This window comes from Equus caballus, chromosome 3 (assembly GCF_041296265.1).
Source record: "Equus caballus isolate H_3958 breed thoroughbred chromosome 3, TB-T2T, whole genome shotgun sequence".
NCBI lineage: Eukaryota > Metazoa > Chordata > Mammalia > Perissodactyla > Equidae > Equus > Equus caballus.
This window is the reverse complement of record NC_091686.1, coordinates 1,838,858-1,866,233: the sequence shown is the minus strand read 5'-3', so window position 1 is coordinate 1,866,233 and position 27,376 is coordinate 1,838,858. Positions and strand designations below refer to the sequence as shown.

Genomic DNA, 27,376 nt, shown 5'->3' with positions numbered 1-27,376 from the left:
GCGTTGCTACAAGGGCTAGAGAGGCAGCATCTGAGAGTGAGAGGAAAATCAGAAGAGGGCATTGTCCATAGGGTGGAGGGGCCTAAGTCAGTGATGGCAGACATGGAAACAAGAGGTTGAGATGCTCCCTAGAACCAGGCAGGGAGGCTGCATAGGGAAGTGGCTGGCTGGCTGGTAGGGAGGGGCTGGTGAACTGGGGCACTGGTGACCTGTGCAAGAGGCAGATGCCGTTCTGGCTGTTGGCCAGCTACGCGCTGTGGGCCCAGTGACCCTGACCTTCTCCTTATCTGAGAGACACCAGGAGTCTGGACTGCATAATGTGAAATGTTTTCTTAAGGGGTAACTAATTTATGTTTTTAAAACCATGCATGCTGTGAATTATATCTCAGTAAGTTTTTGCATTAATAGTGTTCTTTTTTAAAATATATATTCTGAAAAAAAGGAAAACAAAAAGTAACCATGCATGCTAAACAAAACGTGTCAGTGGACCAGATTCAGCTTTTGGACTGCCTTTTTAGGACCTCAACTTTAATAGTAGGAAGTAAGGCCCAGGGAAGGTTAGATGGCATGAATTTATAGTAGCGCTTGATTGAGAAGTTCTCAAGTAGGTGATGATGTCCCCCGCTCTTGGGCATTGGTGCCTAGACAACGCATGAGGACTAAAGGAGTCTCAGGTACAGCTGAGTAAGGCAGATGGGGCCCAGGGAATGTTTCTGAATGGTAGCCTTACTTGGGCTAGGACAGTCCAGATTATGCAAGACTTAGCTTCTACTTTCAGTGAACTCACAACCTGAGAGTCAGACTAGGGAGCAGGCAGGTGAAGGCAGAAGGGGCCTAGTGAACTGTGAGAATACAGGAAGGGGACATGACCTTAGTCCGTGTCCCCTCCTAGACTCAGGGAATCATGCGGATGGAGGACCAGTTCAGTAAGTATTGGAGAACTCCAGAGGCTGTAGTTAGAGAGGAATTGCACATATCGGAATCTTGGATATAGAGGAATTCTGAGGATGATTCTGAGAACCAGGGAGTGGTACCTCAGCAGTGGTGGGTGAAGTCCTTTCAGCTTAGAGCAGTGAGAAGACAGGAGACAGACGCGGGCGGTGTCTGGAGGTGACGGAGGGCTCAGGTCACTGGGGTCTGGAGCAGGGAGTGGGGAGCCTGTCCTGGGGGTTAACAGACACGGGAGAAGGAATTGCAACTTGTAAGTGGCACGGCTGCTTGTCCAGTTTCTCCATGAACCTCTAGGGCACTGCATTTGCTAACCAAAGCTGCCCATCAGTTGGTGTTATTTCAGGCATTACCTCATGGCAGTGAGTAGCCACCGTGAGGCATAGCCAGTGGCCTGCCACGCACTGGCAGTCGGGAGGACTTAAAAGGAGAGCACTTTGGAGGACTAATCAGTCTTAAACATTGAAATTACAGTGGACTCAAGAAACCGCGCGAAGGTAGATTAACAGCCAATCCACCTTAAATTTGTGAGGCAAAAAAAAAGAGGGGAGAGAGAGTCTTATGAAGAATTGGTGATTGTCCTTTACCCAACTTTGAGTTTTTACTTACATATTCGAGGAGTGAGAGAGGAGAAAGATACACATAAAGAAAATGCAATGTCAGTAGAAGTGGCCTATTACTGCACTGACTTCAGAGGGTTAAAATGGACCCTGAATTGTTCTGTTTCCTTTTCTGTTAGAAGAACTTGGTGCTGTTCCGTGAGTGAGTTGCTGAACAGGAGGCTTGCTCCTGGAGGAGTGATCCATAGGTGGCGCTGGGCAGCGCCATGGGGTTTTTGTTTTGCTTTTACCAGAAAGGAGGCTGCTGGCCTTTTTGCATTTCTTAGAATGATATTTTTAAATTCACACTATGGTTGTGAAAATCATCTTCTTAAGAAACAGTGGTTTGTTCACTCTCTTTTATAGTTAATATTTTGGGGTTATACCAGAATGTTGAAATAAGGAGTACTCATGCTGACTCTACTGGGGTAAAAGTGATTGCTCATGACGGTAGCTTCCTCTTCCCTGTCTGTCTGCCAGCTAGTGTTGTAGGGTTTCAATTAAATCAAGGACAGCATCTTGTTCTGTGTTGGCTTTTTACTAAATTAATGTAATTGTATAAAGTTAGCAGTCTTGCATTTCAAAAACAAAATTGCAGAGGGAAAAATCTTTACAGTAATTAATTAAAGAACTTTTTTAAAAATCAATTGTCATATGGAAACAACATAGGAAAATCCTTTTGTTAAAGAAACTGAGTTATTTCTTTTAATTGTTATTTTAAGAGATTCCTTTCAACTTAGAGAAGGTTTTGTTCAGAGTAGTGCTGACAGAATTAGTAATGTACATTAATTGAGGAGTAAGAGCTGTGTGAATTCACATCTGAATTTTGTCATGAAGGTCGGTTGTGGTTATGGCATCTTTTGATTGGAACTCCCTATCTATAAGTCATCTGGGATCTTTATGCATTTTGAACCTACATATAATATGTTTCATTATTGACCCTCGTATTTTTAAAATTAAGATAATGAAGTTATTACTATTTTACAATAGGTTAATGCAGATGATGTATCTCTATCAGTTAGGTAATGGATTTAGCTGCAATAATAGAAGCCTATGCAAAATAGAAGTTTAGTTTTCTTTCACTTAATAAGAAGTCTAAAGATAAATAATAGTCCAAGGTGGAGTAATGGTTAGGAGCCAAACACAAAGTGTGTTCTATTAGGGCATGCATGGGCAGTTTTTTTCTGTAAAGAGCCACATAATAAATATGTTAGACTTTGTGGACATATGGACTCTCTGTATCATATTCTTCTCTGTTTTTGTTTTTTACAACCCTTTAAAAGGTAAAACAATTCTTACCTTAGAGGCTGTACAAAAATAGTCCCGAGGCTGGATTTGCACTCTCCAGTATGTGGCCACTAACACGTGTGGCTGTTTAAGTTAATTAAATTTGATGAAATGAGGTGCCCTCACGGTGGTGCAGCAGTTAAGTTGGCACGTTCTGCTTTGCTGGCCCAGGGTTCGCCAGTTTGGATCCTGGGTGCAGACCTACGCACTGCTTGGCAAGCCATGCTGTGGCAGGCGTCCCACATATAAAATAGAGGAGGATGGGCACAGATGTTAGCTCAGGGCCAGTCTTCCTGAAAAAAACTAAATAAATTCGATGAAATTAAATATTCAGTTCCTGAATTGCATTTCAAGTGCTCAGTGGCCACATGTAGCTGGTGACTACCCGTTTGGACAGTGCAGATTTAGAACATCTCCATCATTGCAGAAAGTTCTGTTGGGCAGTGCTGCCCTAGATATTAAATAATCCTTGATGTGGCCTGCTAAGCAATTCTCTGGTATGATGTTAAAAGAGCCTACAGCCATTGTTTTACCTTACTTCCAGAGTTTCTATAATTTTTAATTGTGCCCCTTGCAATTGTAAATAACCTCCAAGGATTACTCTTAATTATACAAACACAAACACACACACACACATACATGCACACACACCCGTTAAAGACTAGTCTCACTGTATTTAGAGTATGGCAGGAGGCATTAGCAACTAGGAGTACTAAGAATTACCCTCTCTGGAAATTTCATGAGGAAGCTTAGCTTGCATTTTCAATTGCCAGGTGGGGTTTTTGGTTTGTTGTTGTTTTTAATTGACCTTTTTGGCTTTTCTTTTTTAAAGCTAGGAAACAAAGCTCCAAAAAATTAAGAAAATCATCTCTACATATTTCACCTGTAGTATCTATACATTTGGGTGAGTTCTCTCCTCAAGGTTTCCAAAATATGCTAAAATTTCTGGCCTGCCAGGAAGTGACTTTCTTTATACTGTATGTAAAGCTGGGACCCTGTATGCCACAGAATTAGGTCCCAGAGCAGTGCCCTGAGCATTGGTTTCATACATGAACTACAATGCTGGTTTTTTATTAGTGACCTTGCCATTCCTGATTCAATGAGAATTATTCTTGAATATGATGTTCTGGTTATGGCCTGGGTTGTACAATGAATTTGTCTCTTATCTTGGTAAAAGAGAGGACAGTTCTTAATGATCCTATGCAAATAACTACGTTGCCATGAGAAGTGAAGACTCAGTAAAAGTAGACCAAGCTTCCCTTTATTTCATTTTTTTTTTTTGAGGAAGACCAGCTCTGAGCTAACATCTGCCAATCCTCCTCTTTTTGCTGAGGTAGACTGGACCTGAGCTAACATCCGTGCGAATCCTCCTCTATTTTATATGTGGGACGCCTACCACAGCATGGCTTGCCAAGTGGTGCCATGTCCGCACCCGGGATTCGAACCGGCCAACCCCGGGCCACCGAAGCAGAACATGACTTCCCTTTTGATTTGACAACTTAATAGTGTTACGCTGTTTAAGAAATACAGAATACCCCAAAGAAATTAACTAGTTTTAGCATCCTTCTTTTTGTAAGGTAAAAGACAAATCTTTGTGATTGATTGCCCCAAGGGCCTTTGGAAACCCAAAGATAGTTTAGGTGTAGAAGACATTAAGAGTGATATACTACACAGCAATAGAAAAAAACGAATTACTGATCCATGCAGTAACATGGATGAATCTCAAAAATATGCTGAGTGAAAAAAAGCCTTACATGAAAGAGTATATACTGTATGATTCTATATATGTGATGTACTAGACAAGGCGAACTTAATTGTGTAATTATGGTGAAAAAATGAGAACAGCTGGAAAAAGACATTAAACACAGACTGGATCTTAGATGATACTAAGGAATTGTTGAGTTGGTGCATTGATGACATTGTCGTTATGTTAAAAAGAAAGCGTGTGTATGTGTGTTTAAACTTCACTTGATGTCTGTCTCACTTGGAAATTAACTGCGTATCCCAGAGTATCCATTAGTCACATTTGCTACTAGTCCAACCAAAGTCTTAAAGTTAACTAAGGGTGTTGGAAATTATGTTTAGGCTGACAGCGACTGAGCAACATATAACTACTGATATCCAAAAAATTATTAGTGTTATAATTCAATTTAGGTGAATATATAAATTTGTATTTTTAATAATCATAAATATTGTATATGAGTAATATTAGCTTATCTGACCAGTAAGCCAACAAAGTTTAGGAAGTTCGGATGGTCTCTTCATGAAAAAATGTCTTATTTTTAAAAAAAAATATATGCATGCATTGTACTCTGATAAAATCAGGGAAAGGACATCTTTCTAAATTAGCTTTGAAATTATCAAATCAGACTGATTTGTCTAATGATTATTTTTGTTTCATGAATTTGGATTCTTAAAATGCTCTTGAAGTATCAGTTTCTGTGAGTTTTGGGGGGGGTTTTTTGGTCCTTAAAAGGCTAACACATTATAAGTATCAGATGTTTAGTTTATTTTCTAGGAATTCTAGGAATATAGATTGATGTAAAAGCTTGTTCTCTATAAGCTGATTAGAACAGAAGTTCTTTAAGAAATTTTATAATCTGATTTATTAATACCCCTGAAGGTAAGAATGCATTTTACACTCACACCATGAGAAATAAAGGCTTTTCTCGTTTATAGACACAAACACTGAGAGCTTTCAGCTTTGGTTCCACAGTCTTAGCCACTGGTCAGAAGTAATCCAGAAACACAAAACTGATCCAGACGGCACAAGAGCTGTTGTTTCAGTGGCCCTCAGACACGTTCTTGCACAAACAGAGAAACAGCAAAGACTAAAAGCAGCCTTTCTTGTCTCTCATCTGACAGAAAGTAGATCCCGTTATCTTCTGACAGATCCCCACATACTGAGATCACATTCCTCCAGGCTCGGTTCATGGACAGTAAGGGGACAGTTGAGGCTGACCTGGTAGTCTGAGCCACTGGGCCCTGAGCCAGTGTGGAAAGGGACACGTGACCAAGAACCATAAAGCAAAAATACAAAATCAGAAGAAAAAAGAATAGCAGGAAAACAGCATGGGTAAAATTCTCTTCCTGCGTGGGGTTCACTCTGGGAGCCAACATGAGACCTGCTTGGGCTCACTCAGCCGACGAGGTACCCTTCTTGGGCCACTCAGCCTAATAGCTCCAAGCAGGTGAGTTCACTTGGACATCTCCATGAGTCCTACAAAACTGCCAAAGTGTAAATTTTTAAAAAAAGTTATAACCGTGACTTTCAGACAGGTGATTCATGAATGAGGGAACCAACAAGAACGTAAGAGATTCAAGAGAGCATTTGAGGATCTGAGTATTGATCAGCACTAAAAAAAGAATGATGGACTAAAATTGCTTGATTAGATACAGATTGGCTAATATCTTACAGAGCAGTGAAATCATAACCTTTTCTACCAGGCTGAGATAATTGGCAGCTCTACTGGACAAAAATCTTCATTTTAACTTGTGGTATCACAGTCCAGGCCCTAATCAATAATGAATGGTGTGTCAGACAAAGGTCAATTTCCCAGAGAAGTAATCTTTGGGTGGTCCAAAGAGAGTGCTCCATTATGATTCAGAGGCCATCCTTTTGCCTCATTTGGAAGTGTTTGGTAATTTTTCTTAATGTTTTTCAAATTATTAGAATGGAACACCCTCCTCCTCCTGTTTTGGTCATTTTGGCCACTTTCTTTCTTAAACAATGTTATCCACGTCATAGACACTAGGTTGGGTGTCAGCCTGTGTTCCCAAACTTCCTAATTGCTGTTTTGACATGTATTTGTTAGACATTTATTGATTGGTTCAGGGTTTCTCAACAGTGGCACTATTGACATTTTGGTCAGAGAATACTTTGTTGTGGGGGGCTGCACTGTGCACTGTAGGATGTTTAGCAGCATCCTTGGCCTCTGTCCCCAAGATGCCAGGAGCACCCCCTCAGTTGTGACAACAGAAATGTCTCCTGACCTTGCCAGTGCCCCCAGGAAGAGCAAAATCATCCCAGTTGAGAACTACTGTGTTAAATGACCAAGGCCAGTCCCCACTGTCTAGTAGAGTTATGGTAAATGCTCTAGTTTAAATAATAAGATACTGTTGTGTGTAGAAAACAGCTTAACATGTCTTCTCCTCCCACCCCCATTCCTGGAAGGTGTTTTTAGATCATAGTGAAAGGAAGGAAAGGTTAAATTAGGCTGCAGAAATGAGAAAATATGCTAAAGTCCAAACCACAGAGGACTTTGAACGTGGTTCTGAGGATCTTTAACATTAATCCTACGCAGTGAGGAGCTTTAGAAAGTTTTTGAGTGAGGAACTGAAACGGGTGTGCTTTCAGACGTAACTTTGATACTGTGGCAAGGGAGTGGAGTGTGACAAGACTGGCAACAGAAAGAAGAGTTTAGAGTTGGTTGCAGTGTTCACATAAGACAAGGTTTGTGAAGGACTGCATATGATGAGACGGAAAGAAGGCTTTGAATCCAGGCGGCTGTGTTTCATTGAAGGGCACTTGGACCAAAGATGGAGTGGAGGAGAGCTGTGAGCTCTGACCCAGACCTGTTCAGTTGGGTGCACTTGTGGGATAGTCAGGTGGAAAGGCCCAGGGGAGAGTCTGCAGCCCAACAGTGTTTATTGAAGGCTAGAGATGGAGATTTGGAGTTACCACCAGAGAAGTAAAAGTTAGGACTGGAACTTGAAGAGTCTGTGAGAGTGTGACTGAGGGAGAGGACCAGGAAGAACCTTGGGGAATGTCTACATTTAAGGTGCAGTCTGAAAAGGCAGCAAAGGATTTGGGAGAGTAGTCAGAAAGATAAGAAGTAAAAAAGGTAGTGGTATCTCAGAAGTGTGGAGAGGAAAGCACTTGGCAAGAAGTTGGTCGATGGTATCATGGTACAGAGAGCCTGAATAGGAGAGTGCGGAGAAGGAGCCTTTGGGTTTGGCATTGGTTGTCATTGTTGGCATTCAAGAAAGTGGTTTCAGTTTGAAGGGGGCAGAATCCAGATTTCAAGGCGTTGACAGTGAAATGGAGTTTAGACTACTTTTTCAAAAAGTGTGAAGATGAAAAGACAGAAATGGAGTGGTCCCAGGCATAGGTGCTGGGGCTGAGGAAGGTGTTCTGTGGGCTTGGGGAAACCAACATGTCTGTAGTCGGAGGGGCAGGGGTGCATGAAAAGGGAGTGATGAATCAAGGCCTGGGAAAGGGGCATGGCTTTGAAATGGAAGGACGGAGAAAGAATTCGTGAAAGGTAGAATTTTTAGATGAGCAGGGAGAGGCAGTAGAAGGGCTTCACGTGTGTTGGACTCTGATAAAATGACGTCTTTACTAAGGGTGAGAAGAGTGACAAATGAGGTTGGGGACCTGAAGGCGTTATTTAGGTGAGAGTAAAGTGTAAAAAGCTGTAGAATTTCAGAGGTTTCCAGATGTCATGGGGATGCAGTCAGGGTGGACAGTGTGCCTCCTGGTGTTTCCAGAAGTACACTCAGAGTGAGCGTCAGGGAAGTCCTTTCCTGTGGGGCAGTTAAGGCGCCCCTCTGGGGAAAGAACTTGGTAGACATTGTAGAAATGAGATTGAGTAGAAAGATGGAACAGAAAGCAAATGTTGGAAGTAAGTTGGAAAAATGCCTAATATGGTTATTATTATTTTTATAGCAATACTATTAATATAGATGGCCAGATAGAGACCTAAAATTGACCTCTTATAGATTTGTAGATTAATAATGTTAAAAAGTTAGTTGTTTCCTAAGGCTTTTCTGGTGCTTCTAATTTATATATATTTGTAGGACTCCTGTGTCAGTCTAAAAATCATGTTACTCCTCCTGCTTTCTTTTCTCTAAGAGATAATATACAATGCTATTTATACAAGAGTCTCCTAAATGTAAGAAATCTTTATACTCCTGAAGCGTGCAGCCAGAGTTGAGAAGTCCTATTCTGAACCATTCTAGAAATGTCTCTGTGATGTATTAAGAGCCTCCTTGCCTGCATAGTGTTCCCCATCCTCAGTAATTTGTGGTCAACTGGAGTATCTTCTGTTACATTGTGCCAGGGCACAGTTACACTCCTGGCAGCTGCCAAAGTGTGTCAGATCTGTACTCATGATAGCTGATCTTGAGTTGCTATGGTTTTTAACCATTATGTCTTTCTTAAATTTGCTTTTGCACCTGTGCTGTCAGTTGTCATTTGCTGTCATGTGCTCCGCAGGTAGTGCCCAATGCTGTTCCTTTTACACTTTCCGTCAGCTGCTTCAACCATACGTGATCTGGGAAACAAGCTGACAAAGCCCCTCAAGTATGTGCCCATGATAAGAGATGTAGATGGCGAAAAGTGGTGCTGAGAAACCTTTCCCCACATCGAGCCTGCAGCCTCCTGAATAGCCACTTTGATCTTTTCAAAGATTTAGCCATGTTCTGAATGGCAGAGGCTGCCAATAGCTTCTCTCTGGATTTGTGAAATATTATGAGACAGCTGAGTTTGTAGAAGGTGGAATAATAGAAATTCATTTTACCATAGGAAAGGGAAGTTGTTGTTATGTGTATTATGTGTCCCCCCCTTTTTTTCTTCAAAGCCTGAGTAAAGTAAAACAGAATATGAACGTTGCAAGATGAGGGAGACAGTCTTTGACCAGCATTCAAATGTTCAGATACCAAATACAGCCAAATGCAAATGACAGCTATTTGAATTCACAGAATCTTTTCTCATCAGTATAAGTGATGGCCACGCGCTGCCTAGAATGTAATAATACTGTAAACTTGTATACTTTATTGTTCACTTCTGAACTTGAGTATAAAAATCAGTTACTGCCACATAGTAACTTGCAAGAGTGAATTATTAATGAAAAGAATTGAGTCGGAATCTCAAGGGATAATTACTCATTTATTTTGGGGACACGCACACACACGCTCTACAAAGTTTTGTGGCTGTGAAGCTGTAGAACAAGCTCTTAGCACAGCTCTTCCTCAGAGCCGAGCAGTTCACCTTGCACTACTTTGTAGTCGTTTGGGGGATGCTGTCAGCTCTGCTTGTGTTACAGGGCGTTTCTCTGCCAGTCCTCCTAGTGCTTAAACACCCAGGGCCGCAGGAGCTCTTCGAGGCATCTGTAATCTTCTCAGAGGCTCTAATGTTTACTTGATTTTTCTTTTCTTTGAAAGACAGTAATCTAAACAGTATCTGGATATATCCCTGAGAAGGTCACTTGCTGTGAAAGGACTGTATAAGCTATGAAAAGTAAATTGATTTGTTTATAAATAGCACATCAGATTGACAATTTTAGGGTATGTATTTTCAGTAGATTCAAATGTATAAAATTGACTTAAGTTGATAAAAACATAGAGACTTCTATGATTATCATAAAAAAAGTTATGTTTGGGAAATCTCTACCTTCTGCTCTGTTTTGCCGTGAACCTAAAACCACTTTAAAAAATAAAGTCTGTTTTTAAAAATTGAAATCAAGGTTGTTCACTGATTTTTGCAGTTAGCTGTCTGTCTCAGCATCCAGTTTAATTTTACATTTTCTTTTGTTTGCATAGAATTGAGGACATCCTAAATCATACAGTTAATTAGTTACAGATGTGCTAGTGTTTGGACAGCTCTTCTTGCAGAATACTCTTTGATTAAACTAATCCAGAAAAGTAACAGAGAAATAATAGAAAATGTTTGCTTTAAAGATGAATCACTCACAATATTTCATAACTGCTAACATTTCTTATCTTGAGTGTTAAAGAATCAAGCAAAACTTAAAGTTGGGGCCAAAGCTGTCACCCATACAGCGTCACAGCACTTTTAAAATTTTTTATTAAAATTAGGAAGTAAGGAGTGTACCAAAATAGTATCCACACATGGTTAAAACAAAAAGATCAAGTTGTATTGAGGGTTTTATAGTAAAGAAGAGCAGTCCCTTGCTTCTGCCCCTCCCCAGCTTCATAGAGTCAGCTACTTTTTACCCTTTTCAGCTGTTCGGATAGTTACCTAAAATAATTATAACTAGTATACTGCTATTTCTTATCAATGTAGGCATTATCACTTTCTTTAAGATAGATCATGAGACAAAAACTGCCCCATTTTCCCAACTGCTGTGGTCTGAATATTTGTGTGCCCTCAAAATTCCTATGCTGAAATCCTAATGCCCAGTGTGATGGTATTAGGAGGTGGGGCCTTTGGGAGTGATTAGGTCGTAGGGCAGAGAGCCATCATGGGTTATGCTTTATGGATAACACTCTCATCAGAGGCCCCGGAGAGCTCCTTTCCTCTTCCACCGTGTGAGGACACAAGAAGTCTGGACCTGGAAGAGGGCCCTCACCAACCCCGCTGATGCCCTGACCCTGGACTTGCAGCCTCCAGGACTGGGAGGAATCAGTTTCTGTGGTTTGTTAGCTACCCAGTCAGTGGTGTTTTGTTATAGCAGCCTGAACAGACTAAAACACTAATACAGGTGTTTTTGTAGTTAAAGCAAGAAACAGGGTTTATATAATTATGACTTAGGTAAATACTATTAACTGCAAAGCCAAGTAGTATATTACATTATGTTTTCTTTCTGGTACAGCTTTTAATCTTTACTTGAATTTTTTTTCTTTTTAAGATTTTATTTTTCCTTTTTCTCCCAAAGCCCCGTGATACATAGTTGTACATATTTTTAGTTGTGGGTCCTTCTAGTTGTGCTGTGTGGGACGCCGCCTCAGCATGGCTTGATGAGCAGTGCCATGTCCGCGCCCAGGATCCGAACCGGAGAAACCCTGGGCCGCCAAAGCAGAGCATGCGAACCCGACCACTCAGCCGTGGGGCCAGCCCCTTTCCTTGAATTTTTATCTGCCCTTTTTTCATCTACTTGTGAAATTTGCTTTAAACACATCCCTAATATTTTACAAATATTACTTTATCTCAGCTATTCATTGAGCCTCGTTTTCTGGGAGAGTGCCCCTAGAGCTCTCTTCCCTCTTCCAGTCAGCTGCTTTCTCAGCTTGTCTGCTAAACAGCTGTAATCTTTGGACTTCTATGTGCCACTCTTGGATTGAATTTCCTAATTACTTCATCACCCTTGTTTTTGGTGGCCTTCATCATAAAATAGTTTCTCAAGAAGAGAGTCGATGGAAATAATTTTCTCAGCCTTTAGCATGTCTAAAATGTCTTTATTCTGCCTTATAGTTCATATGTAATGTGGATGGTGTGGAATTGTAGATTGAAAATCATTTTACCTTAGAATGTGAATGCGTTGCTACCCTTTTTCCCGCCGTCATCCAGAATTGCTGTTGGGGATTTCTGACATTCTGATTGTCATTCTTTTATATGTGCCCTGTTCCCACCCTGCCCCCGGATTTTTCTCTTGTGGGCCTTTAAAAATAATCATGCTTGGGTATTCGGTGGACTCTCAAGATGGATCTGTGTGCTTTAGCTCTGAGACAGGGCTTAATGGAATTTTTCACCAATTATGTATGAGGTCTTGTATATTTTAGCTCCGGAAATGATTTGTGTTATTTATTAATTGCCATTCTATCTTTTAGGAATGCCAGTTATTTGGATTTGGGATATACTAGATGGACCTTAAAGTTTCTTTTCTCTCATTTTTCTCATTTCTGTGTTTTTGTGCTACTTTTGGAGAGATTTCTTCCACTGTGTCTTTCACCTCTTCTATTGCCTCTTACTTTGGCTGTCATATTCCTATGATATATACTCTTATTCTTGTATTCTTATAGTACTCTTATTCTGATTATTTTTCTTTCTTTTTTTTAGCATCTTGATTCCTGTTTTAGGAATTCATTATCATCTTGTATCTGTTTGAAAGCACTAATTAAAATTTTGTTGACGTTTTCTTTTATACCCTGCTTTACCTAGTTTCCTCTATTTTGTGTTCTACTTTATTGGTTTTCTTCGTATTTGAGACTTTGTCCTGGCATAAGTGTTTTCATGTTTCATACTAAATCTGAAAAGCCAGTTTGTGTCTGGGCAGGATGTGTTGATGGCGGGCCTTACCTTGGATTAGTTAGAGAATTAGCCCTTGTTTGAGAAGATGACTGTTTTGGAAGTCTTCTCTCTGGAGAAGAAGCCTTCTTTCCAGGTTAGCTGATTGTTACTGGCGTTCCACTGAGTGGGTGTGATCAGCTTTTCCTTCTCCAGTGGCAGCACAGTAGTCTCAGCAGTATTTCACTCATGTGAATTCCACCGTATGCTTACTTATGCTAAACAGGCAGTGTTATTTAAATATAGTAGGCAGCAAGGAGGTTTCAGATCTGAGTAAGATAGAATGAGCACATCCATCCTGTCACTCCTGTTGAATAGAGCTGTAAAACTTGAACAGAGTGCGTGAAGCAGCTGTTTGAGGACCCTAAAAAGTAAGTAGTAGCAGGCTGACTGGGAAGGAAGATCAGAATTCAGAGTACCAGCAAACCAGTGGCAAGTTTACCATTTTTTCCCCTCTGTTTTCTCCTAGCCTAAACTCAGCGCAGCTCAACCCGGAGTTGGAAATGGGCAGCAGTACGTAGAAAGAGCATCAGGGGAAGCCCTGTAGTTTTAGCTCTAGGGGGAGAAAAGGGAGCACCTAATAGAGTACAAAGGTCCATTTGTGTTCTTCTTTTCTTCATTCTATATGTAGACCAGCTTCCAGTTCCCATGATGCTGGCAATGCAAGTTTGCAGGAGCCGAAATGCTGAGGGAGGGGAACCTTGCTCTCTGATTGGTAAAGTTGGGTCCCAAGAGGATGGAGCCAGCATTACTGCTTTTTTTCCTCTCTGTCCTCGGGATGGGCTGAGGCACAGTTGCAGAAGTACAAAGCAAAGTGGGATAACCAAAGCCCCAGCTTTCTGACTGGAGGACTGAAAAGAAGAGCCCCAGGGAACCAGAAAGCACTAGAAAGATGGCACATAGGGAAGAGCTCAGGAAAGTGACTCCATAAACCTTGTTGATGGTCTCCTAGGTTCATCCTCAAGCTATACATGCATGGATCTACTCCTCATCATTATGACAAAGACTTCTGGGAACCGAACTAACAAAAAAACCACCATCCAGGTGCCAAACTGGCCACTGGGTAGCACACATGTGGGACAGATGCAGATAGGATTGCAGAGGCTTTAAAAACGGAATTGAGATTCACGGATGACAGGCTGCAGCTTGCAGCCTAAGTCTAACTAGGTCACTTACCTGCTAGAACAAAAGTGTCAACATTCATCATAGGATTTAAACAAGACCCAAAGTCTCATAATATTCAAAATGGATACAGTACAAAATTACTTGGCATGTAAAGAACCAGGAAAATATCAGCTCTCATGAGAAAAGACAATGGACACCAATGCCAAGATGACAGAGACACTGGAATTATCTAACAACAACTTTAAAACATTTATTATAAAAATTTTCCAACAGGCAATCACAAACACTCTTAAAACTAATAGAAAAATAGAAAGTTTCAGCAAAGAAATAGAAGATTTAAGAAGAACCAAATGGAAAGGTAAGAACTGAAAAATACAGTAACCTAAATAAAAACTCACCGAATGGGCTCAATTTTTAAATGGAGATACCAGAGGAAAGAGTCCGTGAATTTGAAGATAGAACAATAGAAGTTATCTAAACTGAATGAAAGGAGTAGAGGAGAAAGAGTGTGGTGGTAAAAAAGTATTCGGAGAAATAATGCTAAAGACTTCCCCACATTGGCAGAAGATGTAAACATAATGATTAGAGAACTCGGTGAACACAAACAGAATTAATGCAAAGAACTGCATACCCAGACTCATCATAACTGCACTGCTGGAAGCTGAAGGCGTGTTAAAAGTCGTGAAAGTGTCAGAGGAAAAGGTGTGTGGGTAGGAGAGCAACAATTAGCATGAGTGCAGCTTGCTTTATCTGAAACCGTGGAGCCCAGAGAAGTGGCACAGTATTTTCTTAAATGGTGAAAGAAAAGAGCTGTTAACCAAGACTTCTCTATCCAGTGAAATTATCCTTTGAGAATGAAAGTGAAATAAAGCATGATAAAACATTCTTAGTTGAACAAAAACTAAAGAGAAGTCATTGCCAGTAGCCTGCTCCAAAAGAATTGGTAAAGGAAAGTCTTCAGACAGAAATGATAACTATCTAGGGAAATATAATAAGTTACTTTCTCCTCTTCCATTCTTTAAAATGAGTTAATGGTTGGAAGCAAAATTTATAACCTTGTCTGATGGGATTTCAAATGTATATTCATGTAATGCTTGTGATAGCTCTAACATACAAGGGGGAGCAAAGAGGATAGAAACCAAGAGTAAAGGAGCCTAGACGATAGTGCGTTCTAAAATTTGTACCTGAGGGATTTTAAGTTATGGAGGTGACTGAGTGATGGCATGGAGAAGTCAGTGTTGTGGAAAGAAGATTCTGATTACTTATATTTCCCAAGAGAAGAGGGCATATCTCACCACGCAGGGCCATAGGTGAGGCATCGGGTTTTGTTCAGGAGGCAGAAGGAGGAGCAAGGGAAAGGCAGGGCAGGGCAGGGTAAACAGTTCAGGATTGGCTAGTTTTGATAATTCTGGCGGCTTTGGGTCACAGGGGCTGTCCTTAGTTGTCTGGTTCCTGGCCCTAGCTTGATGCAGGACAGGGGAAATATTGGCTTGGTTTGTGAGTTAGATTAGGAGATGAGTGGGGGCACGGCACTGGATCAGGCAATCAGCACATGAAAGGCATGCTTTAAGCAGACTTTCTACCGCTCCTAGGAATTAGCTAGCCCTGGTAGGGTAAGTCTTTCCCCAGATCTGAAAGGCCTCTGAAGATGTCAGAACATTATAAGGTATAGAAAATGAAAAATATCAATAGTACAACAGTGAGTTTATACATTCCTCTTGAAATGATGAAATATTGATTTTAAGTGGACCATAAAAATTAAGTATGTATATTGTAATAGCATGACCACTTTAAAAACTATGTAAAGAGACATAGTAAAAAAAATCCAATAAGTAAATTAAATTGTAATAGTGAAAAATGTTTGTATAATGCAAAAGAAGGCTGGATAGGGAAAAAAGAGTTAACAATAGAGAGCAAGCAGAAAACAAAATGGTGGACTTAAATCTAAACTTACCAATAATTTCATTAAAAGTAAATAGTCTTGGGGCCAACCCAGTGGCATAGTGGTTAAGTTCACACACTCCACTTCAGCCACTTGGGCTTTGTGGATTCAGATCCTGGGCACGGACCTACACACCACTCATCAAGACATGCTGTGGCAGCATCCCACATACAAAATAGAGAAAGATTGTCGCAGATGTTAGCTCAGAGACAATCTTCCTCAAGCAAAACAAGGAGGGTTGGTAACAGATGTTAACTCAGGGCCAATCTTCCTCACCAGAGAAAAGTAAATAGTCTAAACACACCAATTAAAAGATAGAGATTGTCAGAATAAACTTAAAAAAACAACCAAACTATATGATGTCTTCAATTTCCATCATGCACTGCATAACATCATTTCGGTCAGCAGGAGACCACACATGTGATGATGGTGTCATAAGATTAGTAGCATAGAGCCTAGGTGTAAAGTAGGCTATACCATCTAGATTTGTGTTAGTACACTTTGTGCTGTTGGCACAATGATAAAATCGCCTAATGACACATTTCTCAGAAGAGATCCCCATCATTAAGAAATGCGTGACTATCTAATGATATCCATAAGTTAAAATTAAAAGGAGGGGAAAACATATACTATTTAAACATTAACAAAAGAAAGCTGGAGTGGCAATATTGCTGTCAGACGAAGTGGCCTCTAGAGCAAAGAGCGACATTACATAATAATAAGAGGTTTAGTTCCCCCATAAGATAAATAATACTAAATGTGTATATTCCTAACAGTAGAACTGCAAAATATATGAAGCAAAAGCTGGCAGAACTGAAAGGAGAAATTGACAAATCTAAAGTTACAGTTGGAGACTTCAACATCCTCTCAACAATTGATAGACCCATTAGACAGAAAATCACCACCAATATAGAAGAACTCAGCAACACCGTCAATCAACCAGATTCTAATATATATTTCTAGAACACTCTGCCCAACAACAGAAGGAGACACATTCTTCTCATGCTCACAGAACACGTATCAAGATAGACTATCACCTGGGCCATAGAACAAATCTCAACAAATTTAAAAGAACTGAGATCGTATAGAGTGTGTTCTCTGACCACAAAGGAATCAAACTAGAAATCAATAACAGAAAGATAACAAGAAAACCTCCAAACACTTGGAAACTGTGAACAACACACTTCTTAATATTGAATAATTTCAAGAGAAATTTTAAAAATACATTGAACTGAATGAAAATGAAAACAGAACAGGACAAAATTTGTGAGATGCAGCTTAAGCAGTTCTGAAAAGGGAATTTATAACACATACTACATTAGAAAAGAAGAAAAGTCTCAAATCGGTAATCTAAGCTCTCACCTCTAGGAACTAGAAAAAGAAGAGGAAAATAAGCCCAAAGGAAGCAAAAGGAGAGAAATAAAGAGCAGAAATCAATGAAGTTGAAAACACAGAACAATAGAGAAAATCAATGAAACAACAAACTTATTCTTTGAAAAAAATCAATAAAATTGACAAACTCTTAACCACACTGAAGAAAGAAGACATAAATTACTAATCAGGGCTGAAGTAGGAAATCAACTACAGACCCTGTGGACATCAAAAAGATAACTACTACAAACTTTACACACCTAAGTTTGACAGCTTAGATGAAATCGACTAGTTGCTCAAAAAGTACACTACCATAACTTTAACCAATATGAAATAAATATTTGAACAACCTTGTAGCTATTAAAGAAATTGAATTAATAACTTAAAAATTCTTCATAAAAGAAATATCCAGGCCCAGATTGTTTCACTGGGGAAGACTACAAAATGTTTTTAAAAGAATTAACATCAATTCTACATAACCTTTTCTAGAAAATACAAGAGGAGAGAACAATACTTCCTTTTCTGTTCATTTGTAATCAGTATTATCCTGATGCTAAAACCAAAGACAGTACAAAAAAGGAAAACTACAGACCAAAGTCCTTCATGAGTAGAGATGCAAAAATTCTTAAAATATTAGGTAGAGTTCATCAATATATAAAAGAATTATACATCATGACCAAGTGGCCATTGTTCCAGGGATACAAGGCTGGTTCAGTATTCAAAACTCAGTCAGTGTAATCAACCATATCAACAGACTGGAGAAGTAAAATCACATGATTATATGATACTGTAAAGCATTTAACAAGTTCAACACCCATTCATGTTCATATCCCTAAAAAAATAGGAATACGGGATAACTTCCTCAACATGATAAAGAACATCTTTAAAAAAATCTGACATTATACTTAATAGTGAAAGACCAAATGTTTTCTCCCTTAGATCGTGAGCAAGGCAAGCATGGCAGCTCTCCCCACTGCACTTCGACACTGTGCTGGAAGTTCCAGCTAGTGCAGTAAGGCAAGAAGATAAAGTAAAAGGCATCTGTAGATCAGGGAAAAAAGCATTCGTAGATGACATAGTTGTCTGCATAGAAAATCCCAAGGAATCTATAAGGAAACATCCTAGAACTAGAAATAGATTCATCAGGGTCACAGGATACATGATCAAAATCAATTTTATTTCTGTTTATTGGCAGTGAACACATAGAAACCAAAATTAAAATGCGGTGTCACTTTAAATTGCTCAAAAAATGAAATACTTGGATGTAAGTCTAACACCACGTACAGGACTTGTGTGCTCAAAACTATAAAACACTGATGAAAGAAAACAAAGATTAGAAAAATGGATAGACATACCATGTTCATGCATCAGAAGACTCAGCAGATGTCAGTTATCCTCAAATCAATGTGCAAGTTTAACACAATTGCTGAACAGTTGCTAAAAAAGATTATTGTAAAGTTTATATGGAAAGTCAAAGGAACTAGAATAGCTAAAAATTTTAAAAAGAAGAATAAAGTGGGAGCAGTCACTATCCAATTTCAAGATATTATATAATTATTATAGTCAAGACTGTGTGGTATTGGTGAAGGGATAGATGTGTAAGTTGATGGAACAGAATAGGGAACCCAGAAATAACCCCACACAAGTATGGCCAACTGATTTTTGACAAGGATGCAAAAGCAACTCAATAGAGAAAAGATAGTCTTTTCAAGAAATGGTGCTAGAGCAATTAGATATCCATAAGCAAAAACATGAACCTAGGCCTAAATCTCACATCTTAGACAAAAATCAACTCAAAATGGACCATAGATTTAAATGCAAAACTTCCAGAACATAGGCGAAATCTTTGGGACATAGGGCTTGGTGAAGCAAAAACCAATAAACTGAACTTCCTTAAAAACTTTTCCTGTCACAAAAGACCGTGTTAAAAGGATGAAAATAGAAACTACAGACCAGGAGAAAATATTTGCAAGCCACGTATATAACAAGGGTTCATATCTATAATATATAAAAAACTCTCAAAACTCAACAGTAAAGACCAAACAATCCAATTAGAAAATGGACCAAAGAAATGAGCAGACATTTCACTGAAGAGGAAAGAAAAATGACAAATAGCACATGCAAAGATGTTCAACATCACTTGTCATTAGGGAAATGTAAACTAAGACCATAATAAGATACACTACACTCTTATTAGAATAGCTAAAATAAAAATTAGTGGCAATATATGCTGGCAAGGATGCAGAGAAACTGAATCTCTCATACGTTGCTAGTGGGAATGTGAAGTGGTATAGCTATTCTGGAGCATGATTTGGCAGTACTTTGAAAAGCTAAACATGCACTTACCATATGCCTAGCAGTTGCACTCCCAGGCATTTATCCCAGAGAAGTGAAAACTGAAGTCCACGTAAAAACCAATACGTGATTGTTCATAGCAGCTTTATGTGTAATAGCTCCAAACTGGAACAACCAAAATGTCCTTCGGTAAGTAGATGGCTAAAAATCGGTAGTTCATCTATATCATGGGATAGTACTAAGGGGTAACAAGGAATGAACTATTGAATAATGCAAGAACTTAGATCAATTTCAAGAGCATTAGGTTGAGTGAGAAAAGCCGATCTCAAAAGTCACATACTGTATATAGTTCTATTTATATAACATTCTTGAAGTCACAGAATTATCGAGACGAAAACAGATTAGTGGTTGCGGGGTGGGTAGGGATGGTAGGTGGAAGTGGGGTAAATATGACATAAAGGGGTAGCATGAAGGAAAGTTTTGTGGTGATGGGATCATTCTGTACCTTGATTGAAGTGGTATTTTCATGAATCTATGTGTGATAAAATGGTATAGAACTATATACACACTATCAATGTACTTGTCCTGGTTTTGATAAATTGTCCTATGATTATATAAGATGTAATGATTGGAGGAAACTCGGTGAAGAGTACACAGACCTTTATGTACTATCTCTGTAACTTCCTGTGAGCTGAGAATTATTTCAAAATAAAATGTTTTTAAAAAAACAACTTCAAGCCACAGCCCAGCTGCGCAGAAGTTCAAACAGGTGGCAGCACAGTGTTGCCCGTATGGAGGTTTTCACGGATGCTGACATCAATGTTGAACGCTCTCCTTGCACAGCTAGGAAGAAAGGATGGTTAGTTCCTGTGCTTTGTGTTTAACTCAGTTACCATGTCACAAAGATAGCAAACTGCTCTAATAAAAAGCCAGGCTCCTCTCTCCAGCGCCACTTTTCTCCCTTCTTTACCACCAAGCCCACAGACATTCCAGGGTTATTTAAAAAGACATAAGAAACAAAGAACTCATGACTGAGCATCGTACTGCTTAGGTCAAGCTTTTCCTTTGTGACGTTTTCCTCATATTCTGGTGTTTCATCTACTCAGGGATTTTCTAGTTCTGAATATGTAAACAAGGAATGTGTACACGTTTGTGTATAAATTCTCACTGAAGATGTGTGGCTGTTATAGTAGCAAGTATGAAGTAGGTGCAAGATTGCAAAGCCTCATTGTGACTGGCGCTGCACACGTTGAACTTTTAAATACCACCATTTTTGGTAGTGCCATTTTAATTTTAGTTTTAAGTATAGATCAGGTATTGCCGGGCCCATTTCTTAGAAATATCTATTCAGAAAATTTTCACTAGTGATTTAAATAACAGTGTTATTATTTAGTGAACACTCATTATGTGCAAGACAGTGTTGTCAGAACTTTACATTCATTATATCATTGAATTCCCTCAAAATACCTGAAATTGCCCTACCCTTGCCTCTGTTTTACAGTTGAAGAAATTGGGATTGGGGGTGAGGAACTTGAGCAGGGTCACCAGTTGTATGGTGGGCATTTGAGCCTAGGAACTGACTCCACTGCCCAAGTCATCAACAACAAGTATGCTCCACGTGTTTGCTCGATTCACATGTCTGCCTCCACTAGCAACCTAATTGCTAAAGAACCCAGTTCCCCTTCTTACCTCATTCAGGCCTTCGATACCAAATTTTACTAGAAACCCTAGCTTTACATCTGAGAATGGCAATACTGTCCACCATTCTCTGATTCTTTATATTTAGATCTCCGTGTAAACAGTCTGGTCTTTCTTAGAAAAGAGACGTAAAACTATATAGGGTATGCATTGTTCCAGCCAGCTGGAGAAAATTTTTTTGTTAGATCTTATTTTTAAATGCCTTCAAGAAATCAGTTTGTTTTATTTGAAACTAAGGGCAATAGTAGCGAAGCAAAAGTCAAAGTTTGTCCTGGAGTAAATTGTTCAACTTGATTATCTTAATAATGTCATAGTAATAATAAATGACTGGTAGCAAGCAAAGATGTTTGTTCTTTATAGATGTAAATAAATCCAGTTTTGTCATTATCTACTGTGCAGCTGGGCAAACCAGTAAGATCACATTGCAAGATACACTGTTGAAAGTTACAAATACCTGCCTTTTAGACTTAAATGCAAAGTTTTCTATTCCTCTGAAAACGACTCAGCAACTTATATCTGTTATTTTAAATCTTTTATTTAAAACATGGCATTTTTCCCCGAAGTTATTAGCATGCTTTTGATTTTTGTACAACTTGACATTTGTAATTACAGGTGCAACATATGCTGTAAAGAGCTTTTGTAAATTGATCTAATTTCTTGTCTTTACAGGAATATATTAAAGGAGTCTGTGAACCTGAACTAGAAGAAAGAGAATGTTACCCCAAGGCCATGCACTGCATTTTTGTTGGGGCGCAGAGCCTGTTTCTGAAGAGCTTGATTCAGGACACCTGTGCCGATCTCTGCATTCTGGACATTGGTCTTCTCGGCATCAGAGGCAGTGCCGAAGCTGTGGTGATGGCTAGGAGTCACATTCAGCAGTTTGTAAAGCTCTTTGAGAATAATGAGAACTTACCCAACAGTCAGAAAGAATCAGAGGTGAAAAGGGAATTTAAACAATTTGTTGAAGCTCGTGCAGATAAATATACAATGGACTTGTTGATTTTGCCCACTTCCTTGAAAAAAGAACTTTTGACACTCACACAAGGTGAGGAGAATCTATTTGAAAGAGGAGATGATGATGTTCTTGAAATTAGAGATTCTAAACAAACAGAGTTTACACAGAATGCCGCCACAGGGCTGAATGTTTCCAGAGATGAAATTGTTTTGCAGGAAGATGCAAGAAATAAAGCTGGGACTCCTGTTTCTGAGCTTACGAAACAAATGGATACCATCTTTTCTAGTTCACAAGATGTACGTTTTGTTCCAATAAATGGTCTAACCCCAGATGAAGAGGCACTTTCCAAAGACAGAGTATGTCACAAAAGGAGATTCTCTGATTCTGAAGAAAGGCATACCAAGAAACAATTTTCTTTGGAAAATGTTCAGGAGGGGGAGGTTTTTCATCATGGTAAGACAGTACCTGGAAGTGTAATCATTGACGTATCTGATTCTTCTACTGATCCTGAAAATTTAAGTCCAGATATAAAAGACACTACTGAGGAAATGGAATACAACATCCTCGTAAACTTTTTTAAAACCATGGGCTATTCTCAAGAAATTGTTGAAAAGGTCATTAGGGAATATGGGCCATCCACAGAGCCATTATTGCTCTTAGAGGAAATTGAAAAAGAAAATAAAAGATTCCAAGAAGATAGAGAGTTTTCACCTGGTACTGTGTATCCAGAGACCAACAAACCCAAAAATAAAGGTGGTTGTAGCAGCATAAAGGAGCTTACAGCAGATTCCACTCCAAAGAAGACACATACACACACACAGCCAAACATGGTAGGAAAATTTGCTCAGTTACCGTTCAAAGTAGAATCAAAACCATGTACCTCAAATTGCAAAATTAATACTTTGAGAACAGTGCCAATAGAACAGAAAGAAGAAATCTGGAGTTCAAATCAGAACTACGTGTGTAACATAGACCTTGAAACTGATGGCCCTTCACCCTCTGTTGCCCCTTCTAGTCCCAAAGAAGTTGTCAGTTTTGTTTCAAGAGGAGCTTCAAGCCATCAGCCCAGAATTCCAGTTTTTCCTGAAAATGGTTTACAGCATCAAGCAGAACCTTTGCTTCCAAATAATGTGAAGTCTGCCTATGAAAACCGTTCGGGATATTGTAGCTCTCCTCAGTCTAAACCGAATTGTCCACCCCTCTCTCCACCGATGCCGCTGCCCCAGCTCTTACCTTCAGTTACTGATGCAAGGTTGGCAGGACCTTCTGATCATATTGATTCCTCAGTTACAGGGGTTCAAAGGTTTCGCGATACTCTGAAGGTACCCTACAAGCTGGAGTTAAAAAATGAACCGGGGAGAACGGATTTGAAGCACATTGTTATAGATGGGAGCAATGTTGCAATTACGTAAGTCCGCTGTCTGCAGATTATATTATCGTTTTAAATAGGGCTCTAAGCAATGTCTCAGAATTACATGCATTTTATTGGAACCATCCTATGCATCTGTCTAGTTGACCTGTAGCCTTACCTGAAAAAAAGAAAAAACGGCTCGTTGGAGAAGTTTTGTTATTCCATCTTCTGGAGTTGTAAACTTTACTTCACCCTGCTGAACCTCTATTTCTGAGGGCAAGAGATGGTAGAAAATTTGTCTTTTCACATTGCATTGCCCAGTAATAAGCAGTATAGAGACCTTTAAGTCATTAAGTTCTTAATACCATGAATATCATTAGTTTCTGAATACAAGGATAGAGCTTAAGGCAAAAGAGAGATTTTTCTGTCTTTTTATGCTACAATATGCCAGGTCTCTAGCCAGTAGTGTGCAGTGATAATCGGTGTGATGTACTTCTGTTGATACTTTTGTTGATAGATTTATAGTAATTTCCTTCCTAAGAAGACTCATCAGCTTGAGCTTCTTTATGGGCCTCTGCTCTCAGTTGAAGTTTGTCTGTTTGTTTTTAGTAAAAAGAGGTAAATGAACATTTCTATTTAGCCTGTCTTAGATCCCTCTTAGGATTCTGATTTGATACCTCTGGTATCAGATTGGGTTTCTTCTCTGAGGGGTAGTTTAATATAGTGGCTGGGAAGAGTGGGGACCAGGTCAGAGTCTCCGCCCCGCTGTGGACCAGCTGTTTGACCTTGGACAGGTTTCTTCCTGCTGTTCCACTTGGTGCAATCTCTTGCCTCTTGCCCTGTCCTAGAGGATGTCTGTATCATGCCGTTTCCACAGCTGCTAGGTAAAGCGTCCCTCCAGCTTTCAAAGTCAGTTACTCTGTTGGTGTTGAAGTCTTCAAGGTCTAGTGTTTTAAGCAGCTGCTGTTCAAGGAAAGGGGCACCTGGACATGGAATGAAGAAGTTGACATACTTTCCTGAATTGCTGAATATTTATGTGGCTTCTTTCCTGGGAATTCTAAAAGATCAGTTCATGCCCCGATTTTCTAGGAGTACTTGATGAGATTGAAAAATAAGTTTTGTTATTGAAATATGTTTATTATATATTTATTTTTTGTTTTAACTTTTTTAATTAGAATTTTCAAACAGATACATAAGAAGATAATATAATGAATCCCACGTTGGATTTTTTTGGGATTCCCGTGTGCCCTTTACCCAATTCAGTAGGTATCAACTCCCGGCTAGTCTTGTTTCATCATTTCAAACGTTGTTTCACCTGTGCCCCCACCTATTGCCTTTCATCCATATTATTTTGGAGGAAATCTCAGATATTTCATCTATAAATATTTTAGTATCTATTTTTAAAAATGTAAGGATTCTTTGGTTTTTATTTTTTGAATGAATTATTGATGCTGTGCTTTGTTGTCGAAAAAGAAAGAAAGAAAGAAAAAGAAAAAGCCAGCATTTCACATGTTAAAGTTTGAAGACAGGCAGTAGAAATATATAATATACTTGTCTTCATTTCTAAATAATACTGTTTATTGTCATTTTCACTTTGTTTTTTGGCATTTCTTTTGGGGGAAACCCAGCAAATGGCCCACAGCTGCATAGCATTATCTAAGTAAAAGTGTAATGTGCATTTTCAGTCACCCGTAGTCCAAGGCCAGCACCAGTTCCTCATTGTTACGGTTTCTTGAGCCAGCTGATGACATAAAATTTAGGTCAAGATTGTGAGTAATATTAATCCTTTTTCATTTTTCTATATGTGGAAAGATTTCCGAAATTGGTTTTCAAAGAAAAGAAATGCAAATTAGCATAGAATGAACAGTGTTAATGCCACTTTCATAAAGCCTTTTTGGAGTATTAGCTAGTGTCTCCCTCAGAGGGCCCTGTTGGAACTTTGAGCGGTGCTGGCTGACCCTGAAGGGAGGTTCTAGTGTCTCCCTCAGAGGGGCCCGTTGGAACTTTGAGCCGTGCTGGCTGAGCCTGAAGGGATGTTCTGCATGTCTTGTCCCTCCCACTTTGCCCATAATGCCCTCCCCCAGTCGTCGTGGCAACACCACATATTTCCTCGCCCCTCCGCTGTAGTACTGTCTCGTGAAAACCACTGAATTAGTTAATGCACTGAGGGAAACCACAGTCATTAATTTTTTTGAAAACATTATTTGAGGAGGATTTCAGTTTTCGTTGAATTCACAGATACCTCGGGTTAAAAGCAACACTTTTACAAAGGATATGTTATCCTAAGAAGACAGACTTATACTTAATTTGATGTAGATTGATCTGAAAATAGCAGTAATTAAAATTAACTCTTATTCGGGGGAGAAACTGCTTAATGAGTCTAGGTTTTCCTTTTGGAGTGGTGGAAATGTTCTGGAACAAGATATGGGTGCTGGTTGCACAACATCGTGAATGTACTAAACGCCACTGAATTGTTCACTTTAAAATTGTTATCTTAAGTTATGTGAATTTCACCTCAAATTTTTTTAAAAGTTGGGGAAAAATTTACTCTTATTCTAAATCAGTTGCTTCAATGTTAAACTCGAATTATAGATGATAAATTCCGTGTCTGTTCTGTTCGCTGAGCTATGCCGAGCTCCATGGTGCCTGGCATAGGGCGGGCACTCAGTAACGGTGTGTAGGATGAATGAATGAATTAAAGACTTAGGAAAGATTAGGATTTTTTTAAGGACTTTTCACCACTCATTTATAACTTGCTATTCCAATTACTATTCCAGTGATCAATTTAAATTTTAACTGAGGCCATATATTTAATTCAACAAATATTTGGAATCTTAAAGCCGAAAAACCTGTTACGTGTCAACTGCTGTAACTTTTAAAACATAATCTCTACACCAATTTTGTGTGGTGAAAATTATCTATAATTTACATAACATGAAACGGTTTTAAAAATCTTGTCCAAGATTACAGGAATAGGAGGTTTGGGCCCATAATCTCTCTCTCCCGAGCCATCGTACACCCTGCCTCCTCCCACAGAGGTTGAGCTTGGAGTTTTCAGGCAGGGCAATGTCAGATCCTTAGGTCTTGAGTTACTTAAGCACTGCTGAGTAAACCTCACTCATTTGACCCAACTATCTTGGGAAGTAGTTAAAAAGGATATTTGAGTTCTTAAGCAATTTGTTGGTTTGAACCTCACCCTAAAATAGCGCAGGCCCCCCCACCCCTGGGTTTCTCAGAGCCTTTGTTTATTTGCCTATCCAGCGAGATGTCTGCAGTTCGTACAGACACACCGTGAGAAATTCTAAGATACCCTACCTAATGCTGCTGAGTATGCATATCTCTACGTGGTTTTTCCCTTTTGTCACCATGAATGAGTCAAATGATGAGTAAATGGAAATTGTTTGCGGCGTATGGCTAGACATCACAGTGTTGGTCAGATAACACTTGGGCTCTGTCAGTCTGAAACTTCAGCATAAGAGCACCTGACTTATCTGGGTAGATAATTTTCCATGCAGATGAGGTTTGCCCCTTCACTTGCTAGAACTTTGTGTTTTAACCATTTTTCATGCTCGTCTTTCTGTATCAGGGTTCCATGGCTATTTTTATTAAGTGGAAGCAATAGAAGGAAATTACCCTCTCCTGGGTACTCAGAAGGGTTTTTCACTATTTCCCCGCACTGCCCTGTCTGGGTCTCTGACTGCCATGAGTTTGTATCAGGTGTCTGTTGCCCATCTCCTCTCTGGTTTGGCTGCCTGCTACAATATGGAAAACAACCAGTTGATAGAACTTGTCTGCAATTATATGGAAACAAGAGTTTAAATCTCCTTTGAGGGCCTGC

The 27,376-nt window shown here is 39.4% G+C and overlaps 1 protein-coding gene across 1 annotated transcript in view; it reads left to right on the top strand.

The window, feature by feature from the left end:
• The window catches only part of N4BP1 (NEDD4 binding protein 1), a 47,214-nt gene that overhangs the window by 3,495 nt on the left and 16,343 nt on the right, over positions 1–27,376 (top strand). Inside the window, exon 2 of the mRNA XM_023636926.2 lies at positions 21,902–23,595. Within this exon, the coding sequence (XP_023492694.2) occupies positions 21,902–23,595 (1,694 nt within the window). The remainder of the gene's footprint in view (positions 1–21,901; positions 23,596–27,376) is intronic.